General features: G+C 40.3%; 1 protein-coding gene across 2 annotated transcripts in view; it reads left to right on the forward strand.

Annotated features, from left to right (window-relative positions):
* The window catches only part of WDR47 (WD repeat domain 47), a 54,284-nt gene extending 45,420 nt beyond the window's left edge, over nt 1–8,864 (forward strand). For both annotated transcript variants that reach the window (XM_080915937.1, XM_080915938.1), the window contains exons 11-15: nt 1,327–1,496; nt 2,203–2,373; nt 3,014–3,145; nt 5,111–5,329; nt 7,719–8,864. In XM_080915937.1, the coding sequence (XP_080772063.1) occupies nt 1,327–1,496; nt 2,203–2,373; nt 3,014–3,145; nt 5,111–5,329; nt 7,719–7,861 (835 nt within the window). In that variant the 3' untranslated portion in view covers nt 7,862–8,864. The remainder of the gene's footprint in view (nt 1–1,326; nt 1,497–2,202; nt 2,374–3,013; nt 3,146–5,110; nt 5,330–7,718) is intronic.
* The last annotated feature ends 5,070 nt before the right edge of the window (nt 8,865–13,934 follow it).

Genomic DNA, 13,934 nt, shown 5'->3' on the forward strand with positions numbered 1-13,934 from the left:
CATCTAAAGAGTTAGATAAGAGGCTGTAGAGATAGTTCAGTGGTGAGAACACTTTTGACTAGGTTAACAGTACCATTTCTTTCTTACAACAGAAGACCAGTGTTCATTTCCTGGTACTCACGTGAGGTGATTGACAACCCTCTGTTAACTGCATGTAGTTCCAGGGGTTCTAATATCCTGTCCTTGTTTCCAGGGGCACCTGGATACACATAGCCATACTTATATGCAGATTATACACATATACATGTAATAAAAATTTAAACATTGGAAAAAGAATAATAGAGACCCTGTTAATTCAGTGTTAAATTTTTTGTTGCTCTTTTTATTAATTAGTAGATTTATTTGCTTATATTTATGTGAATGGGTGTTCTTTCATGTTTTTAAGTGCAGCTCAAGATGCAGTACCCATAGACGCCAGAAGAAGTTGTCAGATGCTGGAACTGGAGCACAGACAGTTTTTAGCAGTCACATGGGTGCTGGGAACTGAATGCAGGTCCTCCACATGAGCAGCAAATATTTCCAACCATTGAGCCATCTCTTCAGCTCTGTGTTACTAGGTAGAAATACTTGAAAAAGAGACAGCAGAATCGTAGGTCAGGGTTTTATTGGAGGCTGTCCTTGAGCTTGGGGTGCATGCCACATTCTCAGCAAGCACGTCCACATCTCTGTCTTTTTCCTGAAGCTGTTCTCGACTTCACCTTCTCTGTTAGAGCTCAGAACGTCATACTTCACCATAACCTACACGTAGCAGTCATGACGTCACCTACAGCTAGATTGTTAAATTCTCGAAAGAGGCCTTGACTTTTAATTCCTATCCACATCTCACCTTTTCTTAAACCCAGGCTTATTATTTGTTAATAAATATTTATTTAACTTTCCTAGTTCCCCTCCCCTCTGAGGAAAATTTATGAGAAAATAACGGAGTTTTTTGGGTTTTTTTGTTTTTTTGTTTTTTTTAAACCCCATATGCCCTATTTATTATGTGATCTGAAATGGTAGATTCATATAATAGTTATAATTTTACTGATTTAGTTTAAATATGATTTATAATATTTTATTTTGTGATTTTGGAAATCTAATTATATGCTGTCAGTTAGGTATGTAGTACCCCCATTTAATATCAGCAGTCTGAAGGTTGAGACAGGAAGATTACTGAGTTCAGAGCTAGACTTTGTAGAATATATCTCCAGAAGGCAAGAAATCCAGCCTCTCCCCAAATGAAGTCTTGCTGGGTATTCTTTTTCCTCCTTCCTTTACAATAATTTCATGTTAGCTAATTTTCAAAAGCAGAAAACTGAAATATCTTTTTGTACTTTTTCTTTCCAGTGCTCATGATAGTCCTAAGCAGCCAGTGGTACGATTCAAAAGAAACAAACATCATAAAGGATCTATTTATTGTGTGGCTTGGAGTCCGTGTGGACAGTTACTAGCAACAGGATCAAACGACAAATACGTCAAAGTGCTGCCCTTCAATGCAGAGACTTGTAATGCAACAGGTAGGCCCGGGCAGCAGTGGCTGACACGCCAGTATGCATGGACGCTTGCTCCTGTCTATGTCGTCACTAATGCAACCCAAGAACATTTTCTTAAAGAATTTATTTTCCTTCTGATTATTCTGCTCCAATGAGGCATTGTTTTAAAATAAGTCTTACAGGTAGTCAAGTGGTATATGAATTTTAGAAAAACATAAGATAAAAATAAATTTTAAGGACTAGGGATATAGCTGAATGATAGTGTGTGTAAACATGGGAGTGTGTCTGCACAGAGAGACAGAGAGATTGAGGGAAAGGAAGACTGAGAGAGCCTTTTAAATTTAACTACTGTAATTGAATTAGTGGATATTTCTATACTGTATCTCTCCTTTTTTGTTTAAATAAAAGGCAGGGAGGCAATGAATTTTCTGTAGTTCTGTTTTAAGGGCAGTAATAACTGAATCAGTATTTTAATGTCTTGAAGCTTTCTGTTCAATAAATGAGTTGATTATATTAATTCCTAAATATAAATTACATGCACAGTTTTTTAAATTACGTATGTTAGCATACAAGATAAAGGGTTTCATTGTCTATGTTCCTGTGGATGTGTCATTGTGCGTTTGTTGCTCTCACACTGCCGTTATCCTTGGCCAGTGCTTAGGCAGTCTAGCTTTCTCATCACAGTAAGTTGAGCAGCATTTTTTTTTTTTAATTCTTATTGCTGTTTCAGGACCAGATCTGGAATTTAGCATGCATGATGGGACAATTCGAGATTTGGCATTTATGGAAGGCCCAGAAAGTGGTGGAGCTATTTTAATAAGTGCTGGCGCGGGAGACTGTAACATTTACACCACAGACTGTCAAAGAGGACAGGGTCTTCATGCTTTGAGTGGACATACTGGTATGTGATAACCTGTCTTCCTTTCCTCCGTTTGTGCTGTGTGCTGTCTTAGTAGTGGGATCGATCTCTTCGTAATGGATCTTTCTGAGACAGAGTTTTATTTCAAAAACTTGCATTGTGAGTGTTAGATATCAGAGTAATATTAATGGCATTATGATCCATTTATTCACCACAGGATTCCTTTACTTTAACCTTCACAGACATTATATGATATAGAAAGTTTTATCCCTGTTTGTATTTGAAGAAAGTGAGACACAGGGATAAATCTGGTAAGTGACAGCTCAGATCCGATTCTAGATCCACTTCGTTCAGTGCTGGTAACCTAACCTCACAAAATAGCTGCCGTTAGTTTCTTCATGAAAAAGATGCCATTTTAAAGTGACAAATACTTGTCTGTACTAATTACTATAAATTAAAATACAGAAAGAACTTAGTCCTCTAATAGACTCACCAAAGAAGGATTGAATTTGTTCAGAGTGGTTTTGATAACTTTAAAAATTCTTAAATCTACTTTATAGTATATGCAGTCTCTGTGATATGGCCTATTTGGTTAACCAGCAATCAAAAAAAAACTTACTTTTGCACATGTGTGAAAAGGCCTCTCCCAACTCAGTAACTGCATGTTACTGGTCTTTTATAGGGCACATTTTAGCACTTTATACCTGGAGTGGATGGATGATTGCATCTGGTTCCCAGGATAAGACGGTTAGATTCTGGGATCTTCGTGTACCAAGCTGTGTTCGTGTGGTTGGCACAACATTTCATGGAACTGGTAAGTTTTCCATAGATTTGAATGAAATTCAGTGAGAAAGGAACTTTGTAAATGACTTTAGTGTCTGCTTCCCTACTCCCCATCTTTATGTAAAAGAGAAAAGCACGGCTTGGAATGTAGCTTACTGATAGACTGCTGGACTGCTTTATTTGAAGCTCTGAGTTTAATTCGTTATTGAATAAACCAGGTTGGCCTGGGCTACAAGAGACTGCTTCAAAGAAAAGGAAAGCATGGTGGGGTGGGCATTAGAGGAAAGATGACTGTTTTATTGCTTAGTTTCTGTTTTTTTAGAATTCTTTCACATATTACATTTGTAAACTGATATTAGATTAAATATTGTGTTCCAAATTGGTAATTTTAATGTATATTCACTTGTTTATTTATTATAAGTGACATGGGAGTGTGTACCCCCCCTACAATGTGCATTGTGTATGTGGAGGTTAGAAGACAACTTGTGGGAGTCCGTTCTTCTCATGTGTACTCTGGGGATTGGCCTGAGTTCAGGCTTGGATGCAATCTCCTTAACTGCTGAGCCATCCCCTGCCCAGGTCAACTACTTACATTTTTAATTAATTAACTTCCTTATTTATGTGAGGACATGTGTTCACTTGGAGGCCAATAGATAACTTATGGGAGTCATTCTGTCTTTACAGTCTGTATCACGAGGATTGACCCCAGGTCATCAGCTTGGCAGCATGTGCTGTTCGTTACGTTTTTGGACCATCTCACTGGTCCTAGGACATCAGATCTTTAAGATTATTTTTTAAAGATTTATTTTTATTTTATGTACATGGGTGCTTTGCCTGCCTTTATGTCTGTGGAGATCATCAATACTCTGGAACTGAAGTTACAGAAGGTTGTGAAGCCACCTTGTAGGTGCTGGAGAGCAAGCCCTCATTTTCTGTAAGGGCATCATGTGCTCTGAGCCATTTCTGCAGCTCCTTATGACTCTCTTCATGAAATTTGGCTTTAGGTTTAAAGCTCTGGATTTCTTTTAAAGCTCTGCTGTGCTGTTTTTAGTATATTGTATCTCTTTTTTTCTAATGCTTCCTGACCTTAAGGCCAGGTTATGGCCTGTAGCTCTTTCTTCCTGTTAACCTCACTACTTCCTGAAGATCGCTTATGTGCCAGTTCCTTTTTATGATCTAGCTATGTTTTTTATTTAGAAGAATACTTATCTAGTGTGGGTTCAGGGGGCTGTTTTGGTTAATTGGAGTATTCTATAGATATCTATTAAGTCCATTTACTAGGTGGGATAGTTTAATGTTGGTTGGGTTCTCATTTGGATGGTCTGTTTAGAAGTGAGTAGAGTGGGCTGGAGACATGGCTATATGGGTGGGGCAGCCTCTGGATGGCCTTTCCTTCTCTCTGCTCCACATTTCATCTTCATATTTCTTCCTGTGAGTACTTTGTTCCCTCTTCTAAGAAGGACTGAAGAAGAACCACCATCTTTGTTGTTTACTTGGGGTTATGAATATCCTCATTGAGAATACATGCTAAAGTTAGAGCTATATCCTTAAGATTCAGAACTTAATTTCTGTTGTTAATAAATATGTTGCCTTAGTATGTTTCCTACACTGTTGCTTTAAAGTATACCTCATTTGTGAGTTTTCTTGTTTGCTTGGCTTGATACTCTAAGCTGAGCATAGAGGTATTTTTAGGACTTGCCCTAGTAGTGAACACACTGAGGGAAAAAGAGGGTTTTTTTTTTCTAGCACTGTTTCACAATTTTATGTTGGTGTTTCTTCAACCCACAGGAGATAGTGCTTTATTTCTTCCAGAACTTGTTTTATCTTGGCTTCTGACAAAGACAATGGTTATTAGTTAATTTTGATTTTTCTTTATCAGATCAATACAACAGTATCAGTAAGCCATATCAGATCATTAGTGTGTGGTTCAGTGATCTTGAATAGTTACACTGTGGTGTATTAATTTTCGTGTTGAAATGTTCATTCCCCACTACAGGCAGTGCAGTGGCATCTGTGGCTGTGGATCCCAGTGGCCGTCTCTTAGCTACAGGTCAAGAGGACTCCAGTTGCATGCTGTACGACATAAGAGGGGGCAGAATGGTCCAGAGTTACCACCCTCATTCCAGTGACGTTCGCTCTGTTCGGTTCTCTCCTGGAGCTCACTATTTGCTGACAGGCTCTTACGATATGAAAATAAAGGTGACAGACCTGCAAGGTGATGGAGACTGGCTCCCTTTGTTTTTAATTTCCTATTCTATTTGGGGTCTTTTTTTTCTAGTCTGATATGATTAACATTTTTTAAGCTTTAATTCTATAGTTATTTATTGAGAAGACTGCATTAGGATTTCTTATAGTAAATTAAGTAAATAGAGTGAAATTTTATTTAATAAAATACATTTTATTAGCTTGATTTACCACAGTGACTTATATTATGTTATAAGTAATGGGTTTATATACACTTTAGCATCTTAAAAATAATGTACAATTTGTATAGTTAGTCCTTCAATGTCTAGTTTTATCCTTAACCATTTGTTAACTGTTTGTTAAATAGGAACTGGGAACAGATGAATTAACTCCTATCTTAATGGAGCTTATATTTTAGAGGCCAGTGAAATAAACTAACAAGTGATGTAATTTGGAGTATTCCAAAATTGGAGTAAATTGGAGTGTGATTATAAAGTAGTTGCTAGGAAGTGATGACTGGTTAGGAGATGGCTGTTTTAGACAGGATGGTAAGTGTGGTTCTCTGCAGAGATGCATTTGCACAGAGACCTGAATGAGGAGGCACAGGACCTCAGTGAAGAGCACAGTGATACGGGTGCTGAGGCAGGACAGACTTGAGTGGTCCCGACGCTGCAGGAAGTTGAAGTGTTGGAACTTAGCCCAGCAAAGAGATGTAGTACCAAGGATGAATTCTTGAATCCTCAAAGACCAGTAAGGAGCTAATCTGATGCAATCACACTGGGGTCTTTATTCAAGCTAGCTTGGACTTACCTCACAGCAGCCCCGCAAGATGTTTCTGGTGGAGGAAAATCCCTGAAAATTCACTGAGGCAAGCTTTTATAGAAAGCAGCAATTGAGGGTTGAGTGTTTCTAGCCTGGCAAGCATCTCATTGGTGTGCTCCTGTGGCCTTTAGTATAATTGGCTAGTGCTTGGAGCCAAACTGTAAACTTGTGATTTTTTTTTTCTCCTAATAAGTGGTTATTAGGCAGGGACAGGCTTGTAACCTGGAGGGGAAATAACCTGGAGCTACATGCAGGTTTGCTGGGGGAGATTGGTCTGGAAAGGCAGGTCTTGTTGGGGTTAGCCTAGGAACTGGAGCTAGGCTCCGGTTTTGTATGGGGGTAACTTGGAAACTAATGGTATGTATTGGCCTTGAGTTCATACTTAGGTCAGGTTGTCTAAGATGGTGTTTGAACCCAAAATTTGGTCTCAAAAAATACAACAGTCTAATTCTGAGGCAGAGAGTATTGGTATAAAAAGGGGTCTTTTTTTTTTTTTAAGTTTTATGTTAATAGAAAAATCAAGAAAGACTGACTTCCCATGTTCCATCTGCCCTTGACATGAGTAACTTCCCATTGTCAGTCTCCACACTAGAATAGTGTCTTGTTATATTTGATGAGCTGCCTGCATTTAAAAAGTTACAACACGAATCCTCTGGAAGGTTTTAAATCAATAAGTAATATCATCTAAATTATATTAAAGTAATTTGAGTTCTTTCGTGTTTGTTGCTGTTAGGACAGGATTAGAAATGCAGACCCAGAGAAGGCACTGCCTGACAAGGTTGGTGTCTGGGTAGTAAGTGTGAGAAGGAGGAAGAGAACAAGGCATTGAGGCGCTCCCGGATTCTGCCGTGAGCAGATGTGCCACTAGAAGATGAGGTGCATGAGCTGGGCAGGATGAGTTTCGGCAAGAAAATAAAAAAAATGGTTTTAGATAAGTTAACTTTACGATGGCTGTCAAGGAATCAGGTGAGGTATTAAATAATTATTTAAAGGCTGGATGTGGTAGTGCACTCCTTTAATCCCAGCACTCGGGAGGCAGAGGCAGGCAGATCTCAGTGAGTTTGGGGTCAGCCTGGTTTACCAAGTGAGTTCCATGACAGACAGAAAAACATAGTGAGACCCAGTCTCAAAAAAAAAAAAAAAAAAGAAAAAAGAAAAAAATGATTGGTTGCTAACCTGAGGTTTAAATTTGGAGATAATATGAATGTGAATCATAGGCATATAAACACCCAAGATGTGTGATTGATATACATACATACATACATACATACATACATACATACATACATATATATATATATATATATATATATATATATATAATTTCAGAGGAAGTAAGATAATAGGGTGACAGAAGAAATCTGCAAGCTGACTCCGGGAACCCATCAAAGTTTAAATTGGGAAAGGAAGGAAAACCAGGGAAGGCCTTGATTTGGTTGAGGTAGAGCAGCATGGAGAAGGTGGGGAGAGTTGCAGCTGTGGCAGCTGCTGCATGTGTATTTTACCAGATCCTGACACTCAGAGTCGCAGGAATCTGTATAATTTGAGTATCCACTTGTTTTTCCTTATAAGGCAATGTCTGTTCTTTCTCACTTTAGGGGACCTCACCAAGCAGCTTCCTATCATGGTGGTAGGGGAGCACAAGGACAAGGTGATTCAGTGCAGATGGCACACCCAGGATCTTTCCTTCCTTTCATCCTCTGCAGACAGAACTGTGACCCTCTGGACTTATAGTGGCTAGAGCCCACCCTGCATTGTCTATGCAGTGAAAGCACAGAGACTCGAGACTACTGAGCTGTTAGGACTCCAGGCCTGAAGAACGTGCACTGCTCCAGAAAGAGTTTAACCCGAGGAAGCCCCTTATCACCGTGTCAGTCTTCCATGTGTGTTCATGCTGCTGTGTAGTTTCCTTGCCAAAGTCTGCAGAAGAGCTCTTACGTTGTTGGTGTGCACGCCAAGCCGTGGTACAGGATGGGTTTGTGGTTTATTATTAAGTGTACTCCCTGGGTGTTACCCAGGTAACAGTTTTATACTCACACTGACATGGAATTACAATGTAAGTAACTGTTATACATAATAGAACCAGGTTCTCCCCAGACGAAGCATAGGTTTTCAGAAATGACTTTGCTTCTGTCACAATACCATACTGTATCGCGTGTCTTCTAGAGGTCAGGGTTTGGTAAGTCTCCAATTTCACATGATCATCTTTGCGTAGGGCTCACCACAGAGTCTTCAGATGAAGGAAGAACTGCTTCTTTTTCTTAACCCAGGGGTGTGGTTGCTAATTTGTCACATCATTTATTTCAGGCTAAAAGGTAATAACTTTTGCTTTGGGAACGTGTTGGCTTCAGTTGTTTGAATGCGCAAGATACCCTTCCAAACAGCACTGTAGAAGCAGAGCAGCAGCAGCTACACGGGACAACATTCCGTGGTCAGGCTAACTTACCAGCTGGCATTTTCCTCTTAAATATTAAAGACTTTGCCATGACCCTAGCATGGCTTGAAAAGCTATGTTTGCATGATAATTTAACATGGAAAACTGAAACTTTGCACTCCAGAAGCTTATTTGGATTTTTCTTGCACAGTTTTGTGTAACAAGGAATAATGATTTATTTGTACAGTACTATATAGCCTAACATTTTATGTATCTTTATTTTCATATTGTTCAGTATTTTACTTTAAGTTATTAAATAGGCTACTTTATTTATTTCAACTGCAGTGGTATTGACTGTCTGTGCACTATATGTAGCAAGCATTTTAACTCTTAAGTACACAAGTGGGAGGGGAGAAGTGTAACTGTGCTTTTTATTTCAATAAAGACCTCTTGACACCCTAAACTGTCCTTCCTCACAGTCTGAATCTGTGGCATCCTAGTCAGTGCTGTTTCCAGTTTACTCGGAGAGGGTAGGCCCAAGGAAAGAAAGACTTCCTGGATGTGGACCCAGCTCTGCTTCTTACTGTTTGCTGAACCCCAGGCAACACAGAGCACTTTGTTCCCTCCCTCCCTGCCTTTACCCAAGACTGCACACGCTAAGCATGCAGAAGCTCTGGGTTCAGTCCTCAGAACTACAAAACACATAAACAGGCCAGGCTCAGTAAAGTGTGCTGAGTGAAGCCCACATTCTAACCAGCATCAGTAAGGTTTGGAAGCTTTTGAAGGTTTACCAACTACAGATTTTTCATTCACAGACAGGAAGGAACGCTACAAACGCCACTGTCATCTTGAAATTAAGTCTTAGTTTGGTTTAATGAACAGTTTCACACATTTTAGGTCGTTTTGTTTTAAGTAGGGTTTCACTCTTAGCCCTGGCTAGTTTGGAGCTCTGAGATCCTCTTTGCCTTTCAAGTGCTGGGATTAAAAATGTAGGCCCCATTTTAGGGTTAATTAATTAATTTACTCATTCAAGACGGGTTACCTGTGTGCTTGTGGCTATCCTGGAACTCACTCTGTATACCGGGCTGGCCTTAATCTCAGATTTGCCTGCCTCTGCCTCCTGAGTGCTGAGACCAAAGGTGTGTGTCACCACCACCCTGATCATTTTAGGAATTTTGAAAGGTCATTTTCCTTTTGTGAGAAGCCAGCTAAGAATGTAATGCTGCTGCTCTTACTGCCCAGACCAAACGTTCCCTTTGCCTTGGACAACAAATAGTTTGGAGCAATCAAGTGAAAAGGACTGTGTTTTCCTTTTAGGAAAGTAGAACATTCTGAGAATATACACAGCTTCCTCTCCGTAGTGTGTGGACGGTATGAGGCGTGAGTGTCAGTGAAGTCCTCTGTCCACTCGACTTTGTGTGCACCCAGTTTGGTGTTCCCGTTTTCCTGTGGACTGCATCAGGTGCGGGGGAAATCCTGAGCAGAAGTTGTCATTTGAAGGCAGCTCTCTTGCTCACTGATGGGCTAGGTATTCTGCCCTGCTGTCATCAGCCCAGATTGTTGCTTAGCAAGGATGCATTATGGACCAGGTGTCACCTGGGTCACCCTGCTGTCCTCTGCAGGCTCTGCTGCTGGAGGTCTGGGTGGGATACCACCATAGCTGCAGCCCTCCCTTAGTTCTACACCGAGCTCTCCACAGTTCAGGAGCAGATTTCACAGTTCCTGTGGGCTGCTTTGTCTGAAGGCAAAATTACTCACCATAAAAGATACTATAAAAGAAAGAAACAGGGAGCTTCCTTGGGCGGCATCTCCAGGACTTCCATGTACATCGTTACTCAGACCTTCTAGGGCAGGTAGTTCTCCCTTCCTACCTTTCTCTTCATTTTCCCTCCCTTTCCCCTTCCCTCCCACTGCCCCCTTTCCCATAAAAATTGTATGTATGGGGTACTATGAGATTTTTCAACTTCTTTGTATATTTTTTCTTCTTGCTTTTTGAAGTGGTTCACTATGTGTTGTCGTCACCTTAGTATATAATAAAATACCAACACTTTACCAATATAGCCCTGCTAAATTTCACAACAGCAGATATGCATGGTGTAACATTCCTGAATGGCATGTTCCTGAGACCCTGTCTCCAAAAAATTTACATATAAACAAACAAACAAAGGGTCTGTGGTAAAGCCCTTACTGATGTGTGTGAGTCTCTGGATTTGATTCTCAGCAATCTGCACCATACCTCTCCTAAGTTCATATATATATATATATATATATATATATATATATATCCTACTTAAATTGTGAGGCAGAAAGCTTTCAGGACCCTCAGATGAGATATGAAATCCATCTTTCTTTAAAGCATTTTATATGTATTACATGCACATTTGGTAGTATATGTGTTTCTGTGTGCACTGTAGCATGTGAATGAAGGTCAAAGGTGTTGGTCCCAGGGACCAAACTTAAGTTGTCAGGCTTGGGGCCAGGCACCTTTACTGCTGAGGCACTCACTGGCTTTGATTACATTTCTTTTAGCACCAGAAATTATTTTAGCAACTATTCAGTTACGCACACTTATTTTCTATCTCTGCACTCTTCCCCAAGGGTTGAATAGATTCTGAACTTTAAACACAAAAGGGAACGCCAAGTGCTTCCAGCTGCTCTCAGAAGGTGAGGAAGGAGTTTGACTAGAAAGAGGTGCCGGACTCCCCAGATCTAAGTTTCATAGTCTAACTAAAAGTTCCCCCTCCTCTTTGTTTTTCTTTTTTCAAAAATATTTAGCTCTTCTCAAAACTTATAAGCCCAAAAGATACAGTTAATAGTGAAAGGAAGCCTATGAAATGTGAGAAAGCATTCACAAATCTTTAAGAATATATAATTATCAGCTGGAGAGATAACTGCCGTTAAAGGCTAGGCTTACAACCAAAAATATAAGAATATAATTATCTGGACATGGCAGTTAGGAGGCTGAGGCAGGAGAATTGCTGCAAGTTTAAGTCCAGCCTGGGCTACATAATAAATCTCAGACCCTCCTAGGTTATGTCCCTTCTGTCCTAAATACACACACACACACGGAGAGAGAGAGAGAGAGAGAGAGAGAGTTACTAAAATGTAACAACATTCAAAACCAATCAACCAGCCAAAAGCCTTGATTAGGATTTGAATAGTCATTCACCAAAGAAGTGCAGGAAAATTTTTTCTGCTGGACTTGGAAGACATACAAGAGTTTGAGGTTTGAGGTCAACCTGGGCAACAATAAAATACTCTCTCTCTCTATATATATATGCTCAAACAGTTGAGGATTCAGGATATTTTTCTTGGATGGTTCTCAACACAGGAGTCGAATATCAGATGTCCTATGTATTAGATACTATGATTTATAACAGCTAAATTATAGTCATGAAGGAGCAATGAAATATTTTGTGGTCAGGAAGTCATCTCTGCATGAGGAACTATATTAAAAAGTCACAGCATTAAGAAGGTTGAGAACCACTGATCTATTGAAATGTTGGCAGTTCCTACCAAGTGAAAGCAGGAGCTGTGGTGGCACCTGCTGTAATGACACCTGCCTGCATTCCTAACCTGGGAGTCTGAGGAGGGCCGTCGGGAGCTGGGTGGGCTACATAATAAGACCCGGTTACAAAATAGAGAAAAAAATTAAAAAAATACCACTCAGCAGCCCCACGTTCAAATATATATTACTGACAGAATGTCCGTTAAAACGAGGGCTTTGGCTGGGTTCTGGAAGTGGGGGCTAAGGTCTGTTGGTGGGTGGCTTCTGCAGCGTGTGGTCGTGTGACCCGACACAGGTGACCTCCCAGCTGAGGTTGAGCCGATGCACTGACCTCCATGGCGGAGGCACCTGTGAACCAAGGTGAGAGCTATGTGAGCCTGGAGGATGTGTGCCTGCGTTTCACTGCGGAGGAGTGGGGTCTCCTTGATGACGCTCAGAAGCTCCTGTACCACAACGTGATGCTGGAGAACTTCTCGCTTGTGCTGTCCCTGGGACTTCTGATTTCCAAATCCTTCCCAGGAACTCAAGTTTATCCATCATGGCCTTATTTTCTCTAGAAAGATAAACATACAACTATGTAACCATCCATCGATATCTAGAGAAAGAATGGAGAAGAATTAATAGAGGAAATTAAATTTTGCTAAGAAGGTTTTTATAAGACGCCAATATTCTTCACAAGCTCTCCAATAAAACTCTTTATTTCCCATTAAAAAAAAACAAATATATATTACTGGAGGTGGAGATCTGACTCTGTGGTTAAGAGCACTTGTTGCTCTTGCAGATCACTATTTCCAGCACTCATGTAGTGTCTTAGGGAATTATTTATGTGAAGAGAAACCATGACCACATCAATTCTTATAAAGAAAAACATTTAATTGGGTTTGGCTTACAGGTTCAGAGATTTAACTCATTATCTTCATGGTGGTAGCATGCAGGCAGACATGGTGTAGTAGGAGGAACTGTATTAAATAAATAGTTCTGTATCAGATAGACAGCAGCAGAAAGGAAGCCTTGGCCACTAGGCCTGGCTTGAACTTCTAAGACCTCAAAGCCCACCCACTAGTGACATAACTTCTCCAATAGTCACACTCATTCCAACAAAGTCATACCTCCTAATAGTGCCACTGCCTATAGGCCTACAGGGGCTGTTTTCTTTCAGCCATAAATCTGGTTCCAGGGAAAGCTAATAGGCACACATGTGACGCACATGCATGCACACAGGCAAAACATTCATTCACATAAAACAGATCTTCAAAATGTTAACTATGTGCTGCTGGAGTTTTGGGGCTAGAATCTTGTCTCCAAGTCCTGATATGCCAGGTTCAACTACCTATCCTAATGTTTCAAAGATGACAAAGGACAGGATAATCAACTTGACTATGTTTGGATGAATAGTGTGGCAGCTAATACTGTCTACTTGACAAACAGTCCTTCAGCCTACCTTGAAATTAGATTAGCAGAGGTAGGAAGACCCACCTTAACTGTGCGCAGCCCTACTCTATGAGCTGGTGTCCTGGACTGAGAAAGCAAGTCGAGCACTACTGTTCCTCGATCGCTCTACTTTTGGATAGATGGTATAACGTGACTAGTTGTTTCAAGTTCTTGCTTCATGACTTCCTGTCTTGCTGGGCAATCCCATGAACTGTGAGCTCAAATAAGCCCCTCTTCCCTTAAGATGCTTGTGTCAGAGCTTTTGATCACAGCAATGGGAAAACTAATAAAGATGGATGAAATTCTTACATCCAAGGATAACCTTGAATGTATAATCTCCCTTCCTCATCCATGCTCATGGGTAAGCATCTGTAATTAAACCTAAGCCACATGCATAAAACGTGGAAGTACAAGGACTGATGTGGAAAATAGGTCAAAATAAGGGGGAGGGGGCAAAAGAGGGTTATAGTAAGTGGACTTGATCACAATACATTATAAACA

Source organism: Micromys minutus (genome assembly GCF_963924665.1).
Source record: "Micromys minutus genome assembly, chromosome: 4".
NCBI classification, from domain to species: Eukaryota; Metazoa; Chordata; class Mammalia; order Rodentia; family Muridae; genus Micromys; species Micromys minutus.